At 41.6% G+C, this 17,180-nt stretch overlaps 1 protein-coding gene across 1 annotated transcript in view; it reads right to left on the bottom strand.

The window, feature by feature from the left end:
- The window catches only part of HIBADH (3-hydroxyisobutyrate dehydrogenase), a 117,654-nt gene that overhangs the window by 83,927 nt on the left and 16,547 nt on the right, over positions 1-17,180 (bottom strand). The window contains exons 3-4 of the mRNA XM_006133211.4: positions 15,345-15,454; positions 7,154-7,275 (exon numbers count right to left, since the gene is read on the bottom strand). Of these exons, the coding sequence (XP_006133273.2) occupies positions 7,154-7,275; positions 15,345-15,454 (232 nt within the window). The remainder of the gene's footprint in view (positions 1-7,153; positions 7,276-15,344; positions 15,455-17,180) is intronic.

Here is a 17,180-nt window from a genome sequence, read left to right as displayed (position 1 = left end):
AGAAACGCAAGCCAAACACACTAGTTTTAGGGCATGATTTTCAAAAATATTCCGTGTTGGCCTAATGCTGCTCCATTCAAGCCAATGGTAAAATTCTCTTCGTAGGAGCAGAGCTAAGCCAACCCTGGGTATGCTTCAGAAAATCCCACACGCAGCTCCAAACTAAGTAAACTACAAGGATTTATGATACAATGTAAAGAATGCAGAGCTATTTTTTCTCCCTAATTTTAAGAGTTAAGATCTTAGGTGAAACTTCTAACGCAGCAAACAATTTTGTTTTCGTTTCAGATAATTTACTTGGCATGGAGGAATCCTAGTTACTGCAATAATCCTCTTTTAATCCAGGAATGGAGTTAAATGAATCTTCCTTGTTCTCTTCATTACAGTGTACTCTATGCTTCCTCTTCAACAGACCAAATATTACTTGTTAGATTGTGCAAAAATTGGCATATTGCTTACATCCACAGCTCACGAGCAGTATAGCGCTGTGCAATTTTATTTGGCTATGTGCTTTCATTTAACACAAAGTACAGATCCTTCTAGCTGACTAGAAGAGGAACAAATTTAATCAAATTAATCCAGAGATTCTACACAGTTTCAGGTAATCAAAGATCAGTCCTTACAACAGGCCTGGGCAAAATACGTTCCGCAGACTGGATGTGGCCTGCGAACCCACTGGATTCAGCCCACAGACGCTGTGGAGAGCCCCAGGCAGGCTCCCTGCTTGTTTTGCCCCACCTGCACGCCACTCAGAAATGCAGCTATGGGGCAGTTTGTCTTTAAAAACTCTTAAGTCCAGAAGGGGAAGAGGCCTCAAGTGCTCCTTCCGCCTCTAGCACAATCCCATTGGCCAGTTTCTGGCCAGAAACTGGCCAGTGGGAGATGCCTGTTTGAACAACAGGCAGGTTTGAAGCACCACACCCCCTCCCATCTGGGGCTCTCAGTTATTCACAAAGCACATGACTGCAGCCTGTGCGGGGGTGTGGCAGGCTCCTTACCTGCCTGCCTGCCAGAGATACTGCTGGGCTGCTGGCTGGTAAGGCTCCTGGCCAGAGTCTGCTTCTGGAACTGCAGTCCCTCCCTTCCCTTCTTCCCCCCACTCCTGCCCCAGATCACAACCCAAACCTCTGTACCCCCTCCTGTACCCCAATTACCTGTCCCTGAACCCCAGTCCAGTGCCCCAGGTCACAACTGCCTCCTTCACTCAAACTCCCTCCTGGACCTCCTGCACCCCAATCCCTTACCCCCAAGCTCCCTTCTGCACCTAACCTCCATCCCAGGTGATGCACCTCCTCCATTAATATCATGGAAGGGTGTGGCCCTCAACCACTTTTGAAATTCTTGGAGTAGTCCCCCCATCAAAAATTATTGCTCATCCCTGACTTAGAAAGAGAATGACACAAGCTGCTGAATCAATGAAAAACGGACATTAAAAGGTAGGTATCTCTACTAACTGTACTATGGTCACAATTTTTTTTAAATAGTGGCTGCTACTGTTAAAACATTTTCTCTTTTTATTGGTCTAGCTCAAAAGGAAAAATAGAGAGGAGCCCTCCATTATGGTGCTAGTCTCAATATACAAATAGGCTACTTGTGCAGTTGTTTGAAATCAGAAGGGTTTTCAAATATGTAAATGAAATCCCCTTACTTGCCCAACTGCCTTCAGAGTTTTAACTAATAGACAGAATCCAAATGTGAACACCATTCAGATGGGACCCAATAATACGTTCAATTTCAGACCTATTGATCTTCACTGAATCAATTTAAAAGTTCTGAAAATGTCACTTTTTGAAGTGAGTTTCAAAGCCCCTACTCCACAAGAAGTTCCCCTGCACCTTCAAAGATCTACCAATTTTACAGTAGTTTCATTGGTGTCAATGGGACTACTCACACACCTAAAATTTCAGAGGGGTAGCAGGGTTAGTTTGTAACTTTAAAAGCAATTAGTCTTGTGGCACCATAGAGAGTAACAAAAATATATAGGATCATTAGAGTTACTAGATGGTTTTAAAAAAAGAGCAGACATACTTGATCTCAGATCCGGGGGGGGGGGGGCACCAGCCGGCGGGAAGCAGGGCTGGCCAGGAGGGGGTCGGAGTGGGGCTGGCTGGGGGAAGGGGGAGAACGGGAGCGGGGGGGAACCAGCCAGAGGGAAGCAGGACTGGCCTGGGTGCATGCAGATCCCGGGGTGCTGCCCATCCCGCACATGGTCCTGGCGGGGTACATGGGCGAGTGCGGCCCTGGGGATTCCATCCTGCCCTGACCCCAGCCCTCTCTACTGTGTAGTTGCGTACTGCCTGGCTGGTAGGCACACTCACGCAGTGTGAGTATGTCTACCAGCCAAGCAGTACGCAACTACGTATGGATACTCATGATAATAATACAACTTAATTAGAGAATACTGGATGTTTATATGTCCAGTATTTTCTCAATTTGTTTTCCGGACAGAAAGCTCAAATACCAGACTGTCTGGTTCAAAACCTGTCAACCCTAAGTATCATGAGCTTTCATAGGTAAAACTCACTTCATCAGATGAGTTGGAGTAGAAATAACAGAAACCACGAAATATGTAACAGCAAAAAAGTATCTGTCAATTGTAGGACTGGTGTTAATGAGGCTAAATAAGTGGGCTGGAAGCATAAGGTCTGAGGAGAGAGTTAACACATACAGGCCTCTTTCCTCTGATCCCACTGAAGAATACCAAAAGAAACTACACCATCTGCTCAAAAAACTCTCTGCTACAGCTCGGGACCAAATCTACACAAATATACACTCAGAGCTGTGACCAGGAGTATTCTATCTGCTATCTAAGATCCCTAAACCTGGAAATCTTGGACATCCCATCATCTCAGGCATTGGCACCCTTATTCCCTTAGTTTTGAAGATGTTTCTTTAGAGGTTTTATTCCAAAGACCCCAATAATTAGGTACAACTCCAAACAAACACCCCTCCCAACAACAACTCAAGTTCATATGCTAAAACAAAGGATACCATCTCTCTCGTGGCAAAGGTTATACATCCAAAAATTATGAAGTTTAAAGAATCTTCTTACATAACTATTTGAAGGTAGTGGCATCAGAAACGGTGCAAGTGCTCAAAAATAATTAGTTTTTAGAAAACAAATTCTCATATTTCTGGAAGGTTTTTCTAATGAAACAAACAAAAAAAATCGAACCAATACTGTTGTCAAATAATATTTTGCTGAAAGTTTCACACTGCATGCACACACTTAACTTGCATATAATTTTGTTCTGCTTTGAGTCTTCGTAAGGTATACTCTACCGGCCTGTTTGGCATAGAAAGATGCTTAACACGAGCATTTTTTAAGGCATCAACCTGCACAACTACTGAACTGGCTGTATCAAAATACTGAGATACAGTGGCTTGGGACAGTGCTAACTTCACTTCAACAAAGGCTCTTTGCTCTGGCATTCAGATACTGCACATTTTTTAGCAGTTATAGCAATGGTATAGTCAGCTCTGCTTCGCTTGCGATAAATACACACTGGATCTTTGCGACTAGTATGTTTCCATCACCTGATATAGGATTTGACCATGCTGATCTGCTCCCTCAGATGCTACGATGCTCTCATGCTATCCACTAAACATAATAACTTCATAATATTTTTGCCAAACAGAAGAAGTTAAAGAATTCAGATTTCAGGTACTGTAGAAAGCGCACCTTAAATTGTTTAATGATTAATAGAAGCTGGTGGAAGGAAAAGGAAAGATAAATCCATTATATCAGGTTTGGGTTGTGGAAAAAGGAACTCTGACCTTATGTGACCATTTTCAGCGTAGGGATACAAAATGAGCTATTCCAATATACGGGTCATCTGGTCCCTCCTTAATCACCAAGTTAACATGAGAATTGTTCTATACTTAAAAGCTCTTTTTAGTCACCCGCAAATCACCATGTTCCACAAATTCTCACACAAGACATAAAAGTGTCATTGCTGCAGTATGTGGTGAAGGAAAGGCCCTTAAAATCTCAGTCAGACTGGCAATACTTCAGAAACTCCTGAAAACAGTCTTGCCTACAGCTCTGGTGAGTTAAAAACGAAACACGTTCATGGATTGTGTTTTTCTATTCTACCTTTAAGAGACTGCAATACTAAATATATTGCTTAACACCCACTCCTTCCATCCCTCCTCACTCAATAGTTCATTGTCCTCCACGCTCACTCACTTTATTGAAGGCCAGCTCTTTCTCCAGGAGCACTATAGTCCAAATGATTTCCAAAAGATTATTTGGAATGTAAACGTATGCTTTCACAAAACAGATAATTATTAACGTCCATTAGGAAAAAGCATAACCTGGGCACAAGAGGAACCATCTGTCAATAAAACCCTGTAAATAAATATACAGGTACAAGGTTCATGTCTCTGGTCTGTCATCCCCAACCCCTACACCACTGCATTTCAAAACACTACAGGGCCTGTAGATTTCTAAAGAAATTACTGTATTTCTCTCGGTCATTAAACCATTATTATGTAATGCAATCAAGATATTCAATAATTCCTCCAAAAGATCTTTTTATGAGTTACTGCTTAATGTTATGTTTTATTACTTATGCTTTATCTTTTTAATTCTAATGCAGCACTTAACATAGAACATGCCCTACAATTGTCCATTTTCATTTGGTTTAGTGCCAACTTACTTCTTGTACAGTTAATGTTATCTTCATCTACTAGAAAGTTAAATATTGATTTCCCTTGTCCCCAAAATGCTAAGTTGCTCAATGATATTTTGTATTTTTTTGGGATTACAAATATATTGTTTCCTTATCTGACTTAAAATTCTTCCAGATAGTTTGTAACTGCTTTAATCACATCTCCATTTCATATTCCTAAGCAACAAAAAACAGCCAATACAATAGTTTGAATGGAATGTTTTAAAATACATGACTTCAATGAATTCTGGATAGATAGAGAACAGGGAACCCTTTCAGAAGGTAACATACTTTCAGGCAAACAGCTTTTGAAATTATACTTGAAGTTGGATAAAGGGAACCACTTAAAAGTAATCAATGCTGCCAAAAAGATAAACATGACATACTATGTTTCAGTGGTTCTCAGTCCACAGCTTGTTTGTGGGCCAATCAAATCAGCACACAACTATAGTACATGACATTCTCAGGGCCATACAGGTAGTATAATTATTAATATCTATACACACATACATACCACAAAGTGCTGAATACATGACCCATAATGATAAATAGGCAAAGAACCACTACTATGTTTAGAAAATCATAATAAAAAAATTGTTATAGGAGGATATCCATACCTAGGATAATAATTTATCTAATTTTATTACAAACAGAAACAGGTATTTTGGCCATGGAGTAAGAACCTTTCCTTCAACATCCAGTCAGCTCATGTCTTGGGAGTTTTTCTACCCTCTGTTCCAAAAAACAGAGAAAAATGTTGGCCTCCCAAACTCCAATTGCATGGCCAAACTCAGCCTCAGTTAGACCTTGCAGGGAATGAAGTTGCACAGAACAGATGCAGAATTTGGCCTTGCAGGCTCTTTGTCATCAAACTAGAAGAACCCAGTTTGAACTTCAAATTGTAGGGCCAGTTTTCAGGACTGCTATCTTGGAGATTTTAGGGGGAGGAGGAGGAGAGAGAAGGAATACATTTTTTTACTTGTAAACTGTGAAAGTTTTATCTGAAGTCAGTAAAAGATAATAAATATGAAACTACACAATGCCATTTACACAGTTATTTTTAGAACAGAACTGCAATTAAACTCTGGATGGCCAAGAATGAGTATTCCAAATAGTTCAATAAAACTGTCTGGTATTTTTTGCTTTAAATTTCAAGACTGCCTTTGCTATGTCACAGGTTGTAAAAAATTTAGACTAGAATTAGGCTTTAATAGTGGTCACTTAGTGTGGGGTTTTTTAAATGTCTAATTTCATCCAAGAAAATGGAAATGCACGTTTTAAAAAGTGTCTCCTGACGCATGCAACACTTGTTGTAGTATCAGTCTCCAACTTAAAGAATATACAAATATACATAAAACAATGCTGCTGTCTGTCAGAGGCAGCAGTGGGAGGTGGGGTGGCAGGGAGGCGGCCGCAAAGCAGCCTCTGCCCGTGATGGACCAAGTCTTGCTGCAGGCAGAGGCTGCTCTTCACCGCGTGGAATAGTCTCTGTCTGCAACAGCTGGCTGTAGACAGGCTGCTGGACCCAGCACAAGCCGGGACTGAGCAATCCTGGCTCAGAGTCAGCTTGCACCATGTCTGGGAGCTACTCCCTCTATGGTTCCGCAGTTTATATGTAGTAGGAGCCAGGCTGCCTACCCATCAAGATCTTACTATGTTTCAACTGCAGAGCCGCAGCGGAGGGTAACTCCCGGACCTGGTGTGAGCCAAGATTGAGCACTTCCTCCCTAATCGACTAATCATGTAGGCAATAGAAATTCTATCGACTACACAATTAGCTAATAACTTGCTTCCTAACATCCCTAACTCCCACACCTGACTTTCCATGGTCCGGGAACAGTCAGGTCCAGAGGGTTCTGGTTCAGGGAGGTCCAACCTGTAATTTGCTTATTAGAAGTACAGTCCTAGGGAACTTGGGGGGGGGGGGGGGGGGAAAGGACCACAATGCTAAGAGAAGGCTCTGAGAGTTCACATCCAGCCTACAACCCCTGCAGTAACATGTGCAGAAAGGGCTTTACATAAAGTCACAGGTAACTGCTTGAAGGCCATCAGCCTTCCCTCCTTACTCCTATTGGAAACTCTAATGTAGCTTAGGGGGAAATACCTGAACTGTAATCAGGCTGCAAAATCAGGCAGAAGCCTACAAGCCCAAGCTACCTTTTCCTGCTGCTGCAGAACTCCTCTCAGCCAAAAGAGCACAAGTGATATGCCTCAGTATGTAAAACACCACTCCCTGAGACAACTGTGCATGTGTTGAGGGAGGCAAGCAGCTCAAGAAAAATTAATAAAACCAAGACAAATATTTATATAAGTGGACAAATAAAGGATAGGAGAGAAAGAAAAATCTAACAAAACAAAACAAAACAAAAAAAAGAGGTTGCCAGTGTGCCAGGATATGGCTTGTAGTAATAACATGAAAGAGAAATAATGTCAAGTGAGGGGGTAGGATATGCAACATTATATATTGAGCAGAGACTTACCACCAGAAACAGGGGCATCCATGAAAACAGCTCCCATTTTTTCAACTGCTTTAGCTAGTTCTTTTGAAATTGCAGGGTCAATAGTACTGGAGTCTATTAACAATGAACCTTTCTTCACCTTCCTAAAAATAATAATAATAAAAAAAATACATAATATAATTGTAGCTAGGTAGAAACTGCACATGACATCTGTGGCTACTATCTCCTGCTAGTTAAGCCAATGCATCTGTGTAAGTGGCCTAGTGAGTGAGCAGGTACCCATATATGTGTTACAAAGATCAAATGGAATACACAGTTGTGGGATTGTTTGTTTTAGATAATCTAAACTCAGTACTTAAAATGGACTAACAGAAACAGAAAACCCTTACAAACCTGAACAGCCCCCTCACCTGCTCCCTCCCCTCTCCCCCCGACAGACCTGGGCAATGCCCAATAAGTCTTCCTGTAGTTCTATACGTGTTAGACTTAAAGTTTATTAAATCAATAGTAAAGTACTAAATATAGGTATATAGACGTACATCCTTTCAAACTTTTAATGTTCCATACATAATGAACCTTATTTTCATATGTAAGAAATTGCTTATGGAAATAATCTGACCAGAATTACCTATTTATTTCAATGTAGCAACCTCCTTTTATTTACCACCAGAACTTGCTCTAAATAAAAACGATAATTTCAAGCTGTAAATCTGGCAAACTGAAATGGGCAAGAGAAGTGTGAAACAACATGAAAAAACATTTTGTGTGTGTTTTTTTCCTTTTGTGGTCTGGTAAGTAAGCATATGTAGCATGGAAATGCTCATTTTTCAAACTGCAACTTGGAAATGTACATGAAATAAAATGCAGCTATCACATACAAACATATTCCTTGGCAGCTGTCTGTATTTGAATCAAAAATCAAATTCAGTTTTCTTCTTTCCCTTCCTCCTCCCCACTCCATTTGCAATTCTTGCTCAAAATATCCATAACCCTCAGTACATACAGCAGATATTTACAGTAACTAAAAGGTAATAATTTAAAGCTACTTATTGGGCAATAAAACCCGTTTGATCTGTTGTATCCAACTTCTATTTCGGGTGAAGTGCAAATAAAATTCAGTGTATCAGCAAGTAGTCCTGTGGCACATTAGAGACTAACAAAAACGTATAGTAGCATGAGCTTTCATGGGTAAAACCCACTTCTTCAGATAAGCTAGAGTGGAAAAGTGTATGTAGAGTGTATTGATGTGTTCACATTGTTGCAGATACAGTTAAAACACATCTTGCAGTTTAACAAATGGTTACATTTTGCTCTTGGAATTACATTTTGATTTCTAGTCTATACTACAGCTCCAAATACACACATTATCTAACATATGAAGATTGTGTCCTATTTCACAGAAGAAACAGGAGAGATTACTTGGATACAGCCTAACATAAGCCAATTCTGACAATACCATTGTGGGAACCAGGTTCTGCTCAAGCCCTCAAAATAGAGGCCTAATGGAAGTCTGTGCCACATGTACTATAGATCAGAGTTTTTCAAACTGGAGTAGGGAGGGGCGCTAAAGAACATCTGAAGGGGCACCAGCAGTTCCCTCCCCAAGCATGATAGCAGTGGCTAGCAGCCACTTGGGAGGAGCAAGCTAAAAACTAACTTAAAGGGGAGAACTCAGATCACAAAGTTTGAAAACAGCTGAAGTAAACACATCTCTTCTGGCAAATGGAAAGTTTTGGAGTATAACTAGGAGAATTCTTGAGACCCATGCTTTTGTGGCAAAAATAAAAAAAAAAAATCTTAAAAATGGTCAGTTGGACCTATGATCAAAAAATGACCACTCAGGCAATTTGGCAGTTACTGCCTGTCTCTATCTTCTCAGTTCCCTTACTCATTAAAGAGGGCAGCAGGAGGGGAAACTCCAGTAGCATTTAACTACTTTTAGGTTCCCTAAACTTTAAATTCACTGGCAGTCTGAACTCACTGTCCTCCCCTTTGCGTTGCCCACCCTTGGACCTTAGGTCTGCCTTTGACACAAATAAGTACTACTGATCCATCTCTGGAAGAAAGACACTGTGGAGAGAGCCATGTTATGAAAACTCATCAGGTTTCATCTGAACAGGTCTCAAACCTTGGGACAACTACTCTCTTCCAAGGATTCTAAACTACAGATTCTTTCAGTGCTCCAGTCTGTCTTTCCTTGGCAAGATAGAAGAAGGCAGGGGAATGCAGGAAGAAAAGTGCCCCACTCCTTCACTGAGGATAGGGCTTTCAAACTATGCAGGTGCCATCGATGGAACACACATCCTAATATGGGGCCCACACAAATGGGTGAGTAAGTGAATATGAAACTGATTCACTTATTCATTCGCCAAACCTTAGTGGACCATAGGAGTTGAGTTCTGAAGAACAAAATGGGACACACAAGAAAGGTACCTGACACCTTGAGGGAGAGAGGCAAGGGGCGGAGGAGATGGACTTTATTCCCCAGAAACAGTATAGTTAAGTATGCGGTCTCTGTGCTGACAATTCTTTTCAACGACCTAATATCTGTTCCTACCTTGGCTCATGAGCCTGTACAACAATCACCCAACTCAGGCTATCAATATAGACAAGGGAAGTTGCAGAATTGTGGTGTGCAACATGTTGCATGACATATAAGAGGCTACAAATGAATACATTCAAATCAAGTGGGCACAGTATAGGTTTGGTTTTCAAAGCCTGTGCAGCATTGGTTCCCAAACTGGGGTCTGTGAAGAAATTCCAGGGGGGGCATGAAGCAACCCAGTGTCCACTCCCCAATCAAGGTTTTTTTTTTTTTATTTTGCTCAACAAGTTTTGCTGCTATTGTGTGTGTGTGTGTGTGTGTGTGTGTGTGTGTGTGTGTGTGTGTGTGTGAGATTTTCAAAAATCAAAAAGGGGGGTGTGATGCCGAAAAGTTTGGGAACCACTGCTGTACAGGAAACTGGATCCCACCCATTTATATGCTGCCCTTATTCAAAGGAAATGTGTGATACTATTTGCTTATGGAACAGCAGAGACTCAGAATGAGATTTTGGATTGTGCTCCAGGACACCAAGTGACACTGTGGTGCAAACGGAGGAAAAAGACGACCAACCACCACACACCCCACTCAATGGACCACTGCCATAAAGTTGTGTTGCACATACATGAGTGAGTTTTGATCACTTTCAGCCAACAGTAATGTATCAACTGAGAGAAGATAATTATGTGAGAGCCCCCTCTGCAATGTTAATACCTTTGACTATGACTGTGCTGCAGAGAGCGTATACATGCAAATGCAAGTACTGAGCAAAGTTTGTGTTATAGATCAACAGCTCTGTTTCAAGATGCTTCGTGGAGAGCACTTAATTATCCTTAATAAGTTAAGATTTTTTGAGGGGGAAGGTTTCCACACATTCCTTCTTCACAGTTGCCCACAACACTTTGCTGTTATGAATATGTTTCTGGTTGCAAGGGGTGACTATTTGGGGGTGAGGCAAGAGGAGTAAAAAGCACATCTCTGTGTCAAAGATCATCAATGTTAATTTAGTTTGGTTTCTTCTGTCTATAGTGTCACTTAAATTATTAACAAAACCATAAAGCCATTTCAGTTAACTTCTCTGTTTTCCATTCTGGTGATTTTGACAGTAGCAGTTATTTCACAGCTTAGTTAATTGTCAAGAATTCTGCTTTTCTTAAGGGGAAAAAAAATATAACAGGGTGGGAGAAAGAATGAATTGCATGTCTGTGGCACCAGAATTCAGTCATATGCTATGAGTACCGTTGCCCTATCCCAAAAATGTGGAAAATCTCATTGATCACACTCAGAAAGCAAGATGCACACAAAAGAGAAGTGAATGGAAAGTTTTATTAAAGAGACACATAGAACAACATTAAAAGGCTATACAAATGAACAACAACAAAAAAGATCAAATTCCCAGAGCAATGTACAGATGTTACTGTCTATGGACATCTGGTTGCCTATCCAGTCTCCCTTGCTCTTATAAAAAAGAGGGGAAAAAACAGCTGCAGAATAATGTACAAATGACAATGACTCCTAGGAGGAAGTGTGTGGATTGAATAGAGGCTGAGATACAGCCACTGGCTCGGGTTCATTGTTCCATCCCTGCATGCTCTGGTGGATTTTCCTGCCAGTGTTTCAGGTGGAGATGTTGTGTAAGGGATACAGCATGCTCCTCTCTCCACCTCCAGAAGAGGAGGATGGGTTGGATCCACCACCTCAATAGCAGCCTGCTTGATAGCTGGAGAAAGAATGGAAGGCAGAGGTGGTGCCTATTCACTGAGAGGAACAGTGGCCATAGAGGCAAGTAGACCCTAAAGGTGCTCTGTTACCAGTTGTTCTCGTGGCTGCTTAAGCACACTACCTCATTCTCTCTTAGCACACTCTTGTTCATGGTGTTGTGACTCCAGATCAAGGAACTGGTTCATCAGTGCCTCATCCTGCCTAAGGGTCCAATACTCCCTTGCTCTAAAAACTCAAACTACTCCTTATGGCAATGCAAACGAGAAGGTCCTCCAGAGACTCTCTCTGTCTATCACCGCTATCTCTGGGGCAGTGCTGTTAGCCTACCCAGCAGAGTGGGTTCTCATTCAGCAGCACTGGAACGTTCTTGCTACGTCAAATATCAATATATTTTATTTCTTCTTCGAAAGCACCTAAGGGAACCTCCCCCCAATGTAACTCTGCTGCTAAAGGCCACAATATTGATACTTCTTAGTATCTCAGGAATGCAACTGTTACAGTCGCCTTCCTTGGCAGACTGCTTTTGCAGCCCACAAGGAAAGTACCGAAGGTTATACTGGTAAAATACCTACAATGCTATTATCAGAATGCTGTAATGTGTACAGTGCATGAAGGGGCTCGCTGGGATGGGGTGCAGTTCCTTCCAAGGGGTACATCACCACTTATCTATTTGTTCTGTACAGGCTTGACACCATTTGGAGAACATAACACTTTCCAAGGTGCTGAAATGAAAAAAAAAGATAGATGTTCTTCCAGTGCTGTGGAGGAGCTCTGGCCACCTATGTCAGAAAGCTGTTTCTACTAATGGTCACCTATCTAAATACTGCTGAGTGGAGGGATTTGGGGAGCTATGAACGTGGACCAAACACATTTGCCCTGTCCTTAAATCTGAAAAAAAAACTGAATTTCAGCTTCATGAAAAATGTGTTGAATTAGGCTGATATGACTGGAAGGTAATTTGAAAGGCAATTGACTATATTCCAAGCTAGCAAACAGACAGTTCCCACACACAAGAGGAACAGAGAATTAGGGATGCATATGGTTAACTGGAAATCTTCATCCTTAACTGCTGTGGCAGGGAGTGGCTGCTCTAGTCAGAGCATGGAAGGTGGGGGGAAAGGGAGGGGGAAGAAGAGGGAAGAAAATTCCAGCCATGCTAGAGCACCCCCTACCCCACAGTTTAATTGGTTAACCATTTAGTTAAACATTTCATTGGTTAATTAAATGGGATGTTTCATTTTACATCCCTACAGAGAATCAAAGAACATTCACCTACCCCCAGCCAACATGGCAGCATCATAAAGTCCAGCCCTTGCATCCAGTGAACAGCAATGAAACGGGCAGGGAGTCACTTTGTAAATTTGGTAAGTGCAGGGAAGAAAATACATGTACACTCTAAACCTGGCACCTCTCTACTGCTAAAGAACATAGCATTGTGTTTGTGCAACTGCTATTTCCACCCACTTCCTCGTCTCCCAGCTCCTGCAGAGTGATTCAGCACAGGGAAAGGCCAGACATCAAGGACTGGGAGAATGAATTGAAGTACTCCCTTTCTGTTTCCAGATCTAACAAGACCCACACCCCTGTCATCAACTACCCCCACTCTCCTACTCCAGGGTCCCATTTAGAAAAGGAAGAGGAAAGACTCAGGGCTGAGGGTTGTGCCGAGAGGTGATGTTAGGTATTTTACCAGCCATAAAACTGTTTTTACCAACCCTGATCCTTTTCAACACTGCCCTTCTCCTCCACAATTCAGAGTCCAGGGACTATCCTGGCCCTGAAATGAAGAAACACAGGGACTGCTTGACTATATTCTAGTTATAGCTTTTGTTAAACACATCATAAAGGTTCACGGGATTTCACTGCAATCACACATGTACAGCTATGTCCTGCTTGAGGACCATGTCAAGGTAGAGTGGGATGGGACAGCAACTTCAGGCATGTATCACCAGAACAAGGAGAGCACCTGGGGCTGTATAACAACTTGCCAACCTTGGGTTCTGGTTTTTGCAGTGGCTCTTCCTAAACCCCATTTGCTGGACAGAGATACAGAATCACATCCTTTGAGTCTCCCAGGGCTTCCTCAGCAATCCCCGCTGCCTTCTTTTCCTGCCCCTCAATCTCACCATATAAGGAGGCCAGCAAGTTAGAGAAGGTGGTTGAGTGTCACTTCAGGTCTGTAGTCGGAGCCCTGGGGAGCACCAGGTTAGCTCACTGTAGCATAGACACATGCTAGGCCCTCTCCTGAAATTACTATTTGAGTCCATTAACCGCCGAGTACAGGTCTCTCAGATCCTGGGATGGAGTTTGGTGAATGCTTGACTCCTTGAGCAACTGTGAAATCTTCCAGTAGATATGCATGTTACTGACCCTTTGGCTGAAGTTATTGAACCACAATGCACACAATCCTGTGCAGGAGCAAGGGCAGATGTAGCACCAATATCCTATGGACTCTTTATATCATAAGTATTAGACAAGCACTCTTCCTTTGACATGTGTAGAGCAAAGATTCTCCATTCAAGTTAGAATGCTTGACAAAGTTGAGGGCCTGAGTGAAAATAGCTGGGTTCAAAGTCAAAACAAAACTGAAGTACTGATCAGAAAGAAGAGCTCAAGGTGCTGGCTAGAACTCCTCCCGACCTGCCCTCAAGTGCCAAGGTATTTTCCCCACCAGTCAAGATGGTACAGGACTTTGGAATCCTGCTAGGGACAATGCTTATCCCTGAGGTTTTCATTGCAGTAATGGCCAGAAGTGCTTTTGGCTAGTCAAGAGACTTTGGGTCTACTAGATGTAGAGCTAACTATCGTCACCTATAAGCTAACCAGTGCCAAAATGAGACAATTTTAATTAATTTTACCTAGGGAAGACCCTAAAGGCCATCGAAAAAACTTCAGAGGGTTAAGCATATAGCAGTCAAATTCCTTTTTACGAACAAATCATAACAGTGCTCTGAACTCTACCAGCTATACTCCATCTGGTCCATCTCAAGGTCCTGATCCATCTCTTTGAAGTTATAAATAGATTAGGAAGCACCATCTCATTGACTGGCTAGAGCTTTGTGTATCAGTATGTTGGAGCATCTCCTATTGACGGTACCTGAATGGTGAATCCCTGATTTGTTCACACATGAATCAGAAGTAGCATGTTCCTAATGGAGCATCATCAGTTTATGAACCGGAGTTTAGATTGAGCCAAGGTCAGATGGAACTGTGCTGATTTACAACTGAGAATCTGGCTCCAATTCTTACATCCTCAAGGCACAGTTTAAACAATATGCATATTTTCAAAGGTATTCCTCAAACACTCAAGATGGAGCAAAGCAAATCCTTTTACACTGTGCCTGGTGTATTTATTAAAAACACCAAGTACCATTTGTCATGTTAATGGACATTCTAAATGTGAATAAAAGGTGATTTTATAAAAGCCCATCAGTATATCCAAAAGCAGAATTCTGTCGTGAGTTAGAAAAAAAAAAAAAAAAAAAATCAGTATTGCACAGGCCATTGAGTTTCACTTTTCAATAATCTAGCAATTCCTTTTCCACTTCCAATCCTAGAGTTCCTTTATCAATTAGTCTTTCGAATAAGGCAAGAGACTTAATTGCAATAATTTGCAAACTTGTTAAAGCTTCCTAAATAAATGGATTAAAATAAATTACTAGAGAGTACCTGGACAGACTATATTCATGTTCTACACAACCACGAGCCAACATGGCATCATTTCAGTCATAACCCAGACATAAGATTCAGTGACTCCAAAGACATTTTAAAAATGATATGCGTGAGCAAGTGATTAGTTGGCAATGAATATGGCAACACCCAAGAATTAGTTAATAGGAATAGGAATATGCATTTATTTTTAGAAAACAAGAGAAAAATAATTCACTTATGAAAGCAATATTGCCTTGATCATAAATGGAAACTAACTAGTATTAAGCAAATTCTTACTTCAGAATTCCATTTGCTCCTGTGTAAACGTCTATGGCATTGGGGCTGGAGGGTAGCATAGTAATAATCCTGTCTGCTCTTTCTGCTACATCTGCTGGGGAATCCATTACCTTTAAAAAAAATTATAATGTTAAAAATTATAATACCATACAGTCTCGCATGATATTCTTATCAGTAAACTAGGCAAATACAACTGAGATGGGGCTGCTATAAGGTGGGTGCATAACCACACTCAGAGAATAGTTATTAATGGTTCACAATCCTGCTGGAAAGGTATAACAAGTGGGGTTCCGCAGGGGTCTGTTTTGGGACCGGCTCTGTTCAATATCTTCATCAACAATTTAGATATTGGCATAGAACGTACTCTTATTAAGTTTGCAGAGGATACCAAGCTGGGAGGGGTTGCGACTACTCTGGAGGATAGGGTCATAATTCAAAATGATCTGGACGAATTGGAGAAATGGTCTGAGGTAAACAGGATGAAGTTTAATAAAGACAGATGCAAAGTGCTCCACTTAGGAAGGAACAATCAGTTTCACACATACAGAATAGGAAGCAACTGTCTAGGAAGGAGTACGGCAGAAAGGGATCTAGGGGTTATAGTGGACCACAAGCTGAATATGAGTCAGCAGTCTGATGCCGTTGCAAAAAAAGCAAATATGAATCTGGGATGCATTAACAGATATGTTGTGAGCAAGACACGAGAAGTCATTCTTCCGCTCTACTCTGTGCTGGTCAGGCCTCAGTTGGAGCATTGTGTCCAGTTCTGGGCACCGTATTTCAGGAAAGATGTGGAGAAATTGGAGAGGGTCCAGAGAAGAGCAACGAGAATGATTAAAGGTCTAGAGAACATGACCTACGAGGGAAGGCTGAAAGAATAGGGTTTGTTTAGTTTAGAAAAGAGAAGATTGAAGGGAGACTTGATAGCAGTTTTCAGATATCTAAAAAGGGTGTCATAAGCAGGAGGGAGAAAACTTGTTCATCTCGGCCTCTGAGGATAGAGCAAGAAGCAATGGGATTAAACTGCAGTAAGGGAGGTTTAGGTTGGACATTAGGAAAAAGTTCTTAACTGTCAGTGTTGTACAACACTGGAATAAATTGCCCAGGGAGGTAATATCTGGAGATATTTAAGAGTAAGTTAGATAAAGGTCTATCAGGGATGGTCTAGACAGTATTTGGTCCTGCCATGGGGGCAGGGGACTGGACTCGATGACCTCTCGAGGTCCCTTTCAGTCCTAGTATTCTATGATTCTATGTAATGGCTTTTTTAAAGAAAAGAATATTAGAGAAAGCAAATATATAGACTTTAATGCTTTTTAAAGCACCACAGGTAGCAGCAAGACAAAAACGAAAACACAGGAAACAGACCATACCATTAGATGAGTTCTGGTGATTTGGGGGGGGGGGGGGGGAGGGAGAAGAGGAGGACAGAAAGATGAGGATCCTGTCAAGAAATTTCTCCAATTTCCCAATCTAGGGTTGTGATTATCACACTATCCATGGATCCTCCAAGCCCAAGGGCTATCTATCTACTGCCACCACAAGACCATCCAAGCAAAATGTACTTCCTTGCTGCTTCTGGGGTGGTCCCATGATATTAAGTAATCAGTCTCTCATGGATGACTGCACTTAGATTCTTTCTGTATATACTGGAAGGAGAGGAAATGCCCTCCCTCCCACAGATGTATATAATTTTAGAGAAACACACTGTGATTAACTTTAATTAAAGCTACCAATACAGCCAGCAAGAATATATTGGCATCTTCATGCATGTTCTTGCTGACTGTCAGTGAGGCTTCCAAAAGCCTTCTCCAAAGAGAGAAACTGAAATCCTGG

This window comes from Pelodiscus sinensis, chromosome 2 (genome assembly GCF_049634645.1).
Source record: "Pelodiscus sinensis isolate JC-2024 chromosome 2, ASM4963464v1, whole genome shotgun sequence".
Lineage (NCBI taxonomy): Eukaryota > Metazoa > Chordata > Testudines > Trionychidae > Pelodiscus > Pelodiscus sinensis.
The sequence above is the reverse complement of the archived record's forward strand: the minus strand, read 5'-3'. Positions and strand labels throughout refer to the sequence as shown.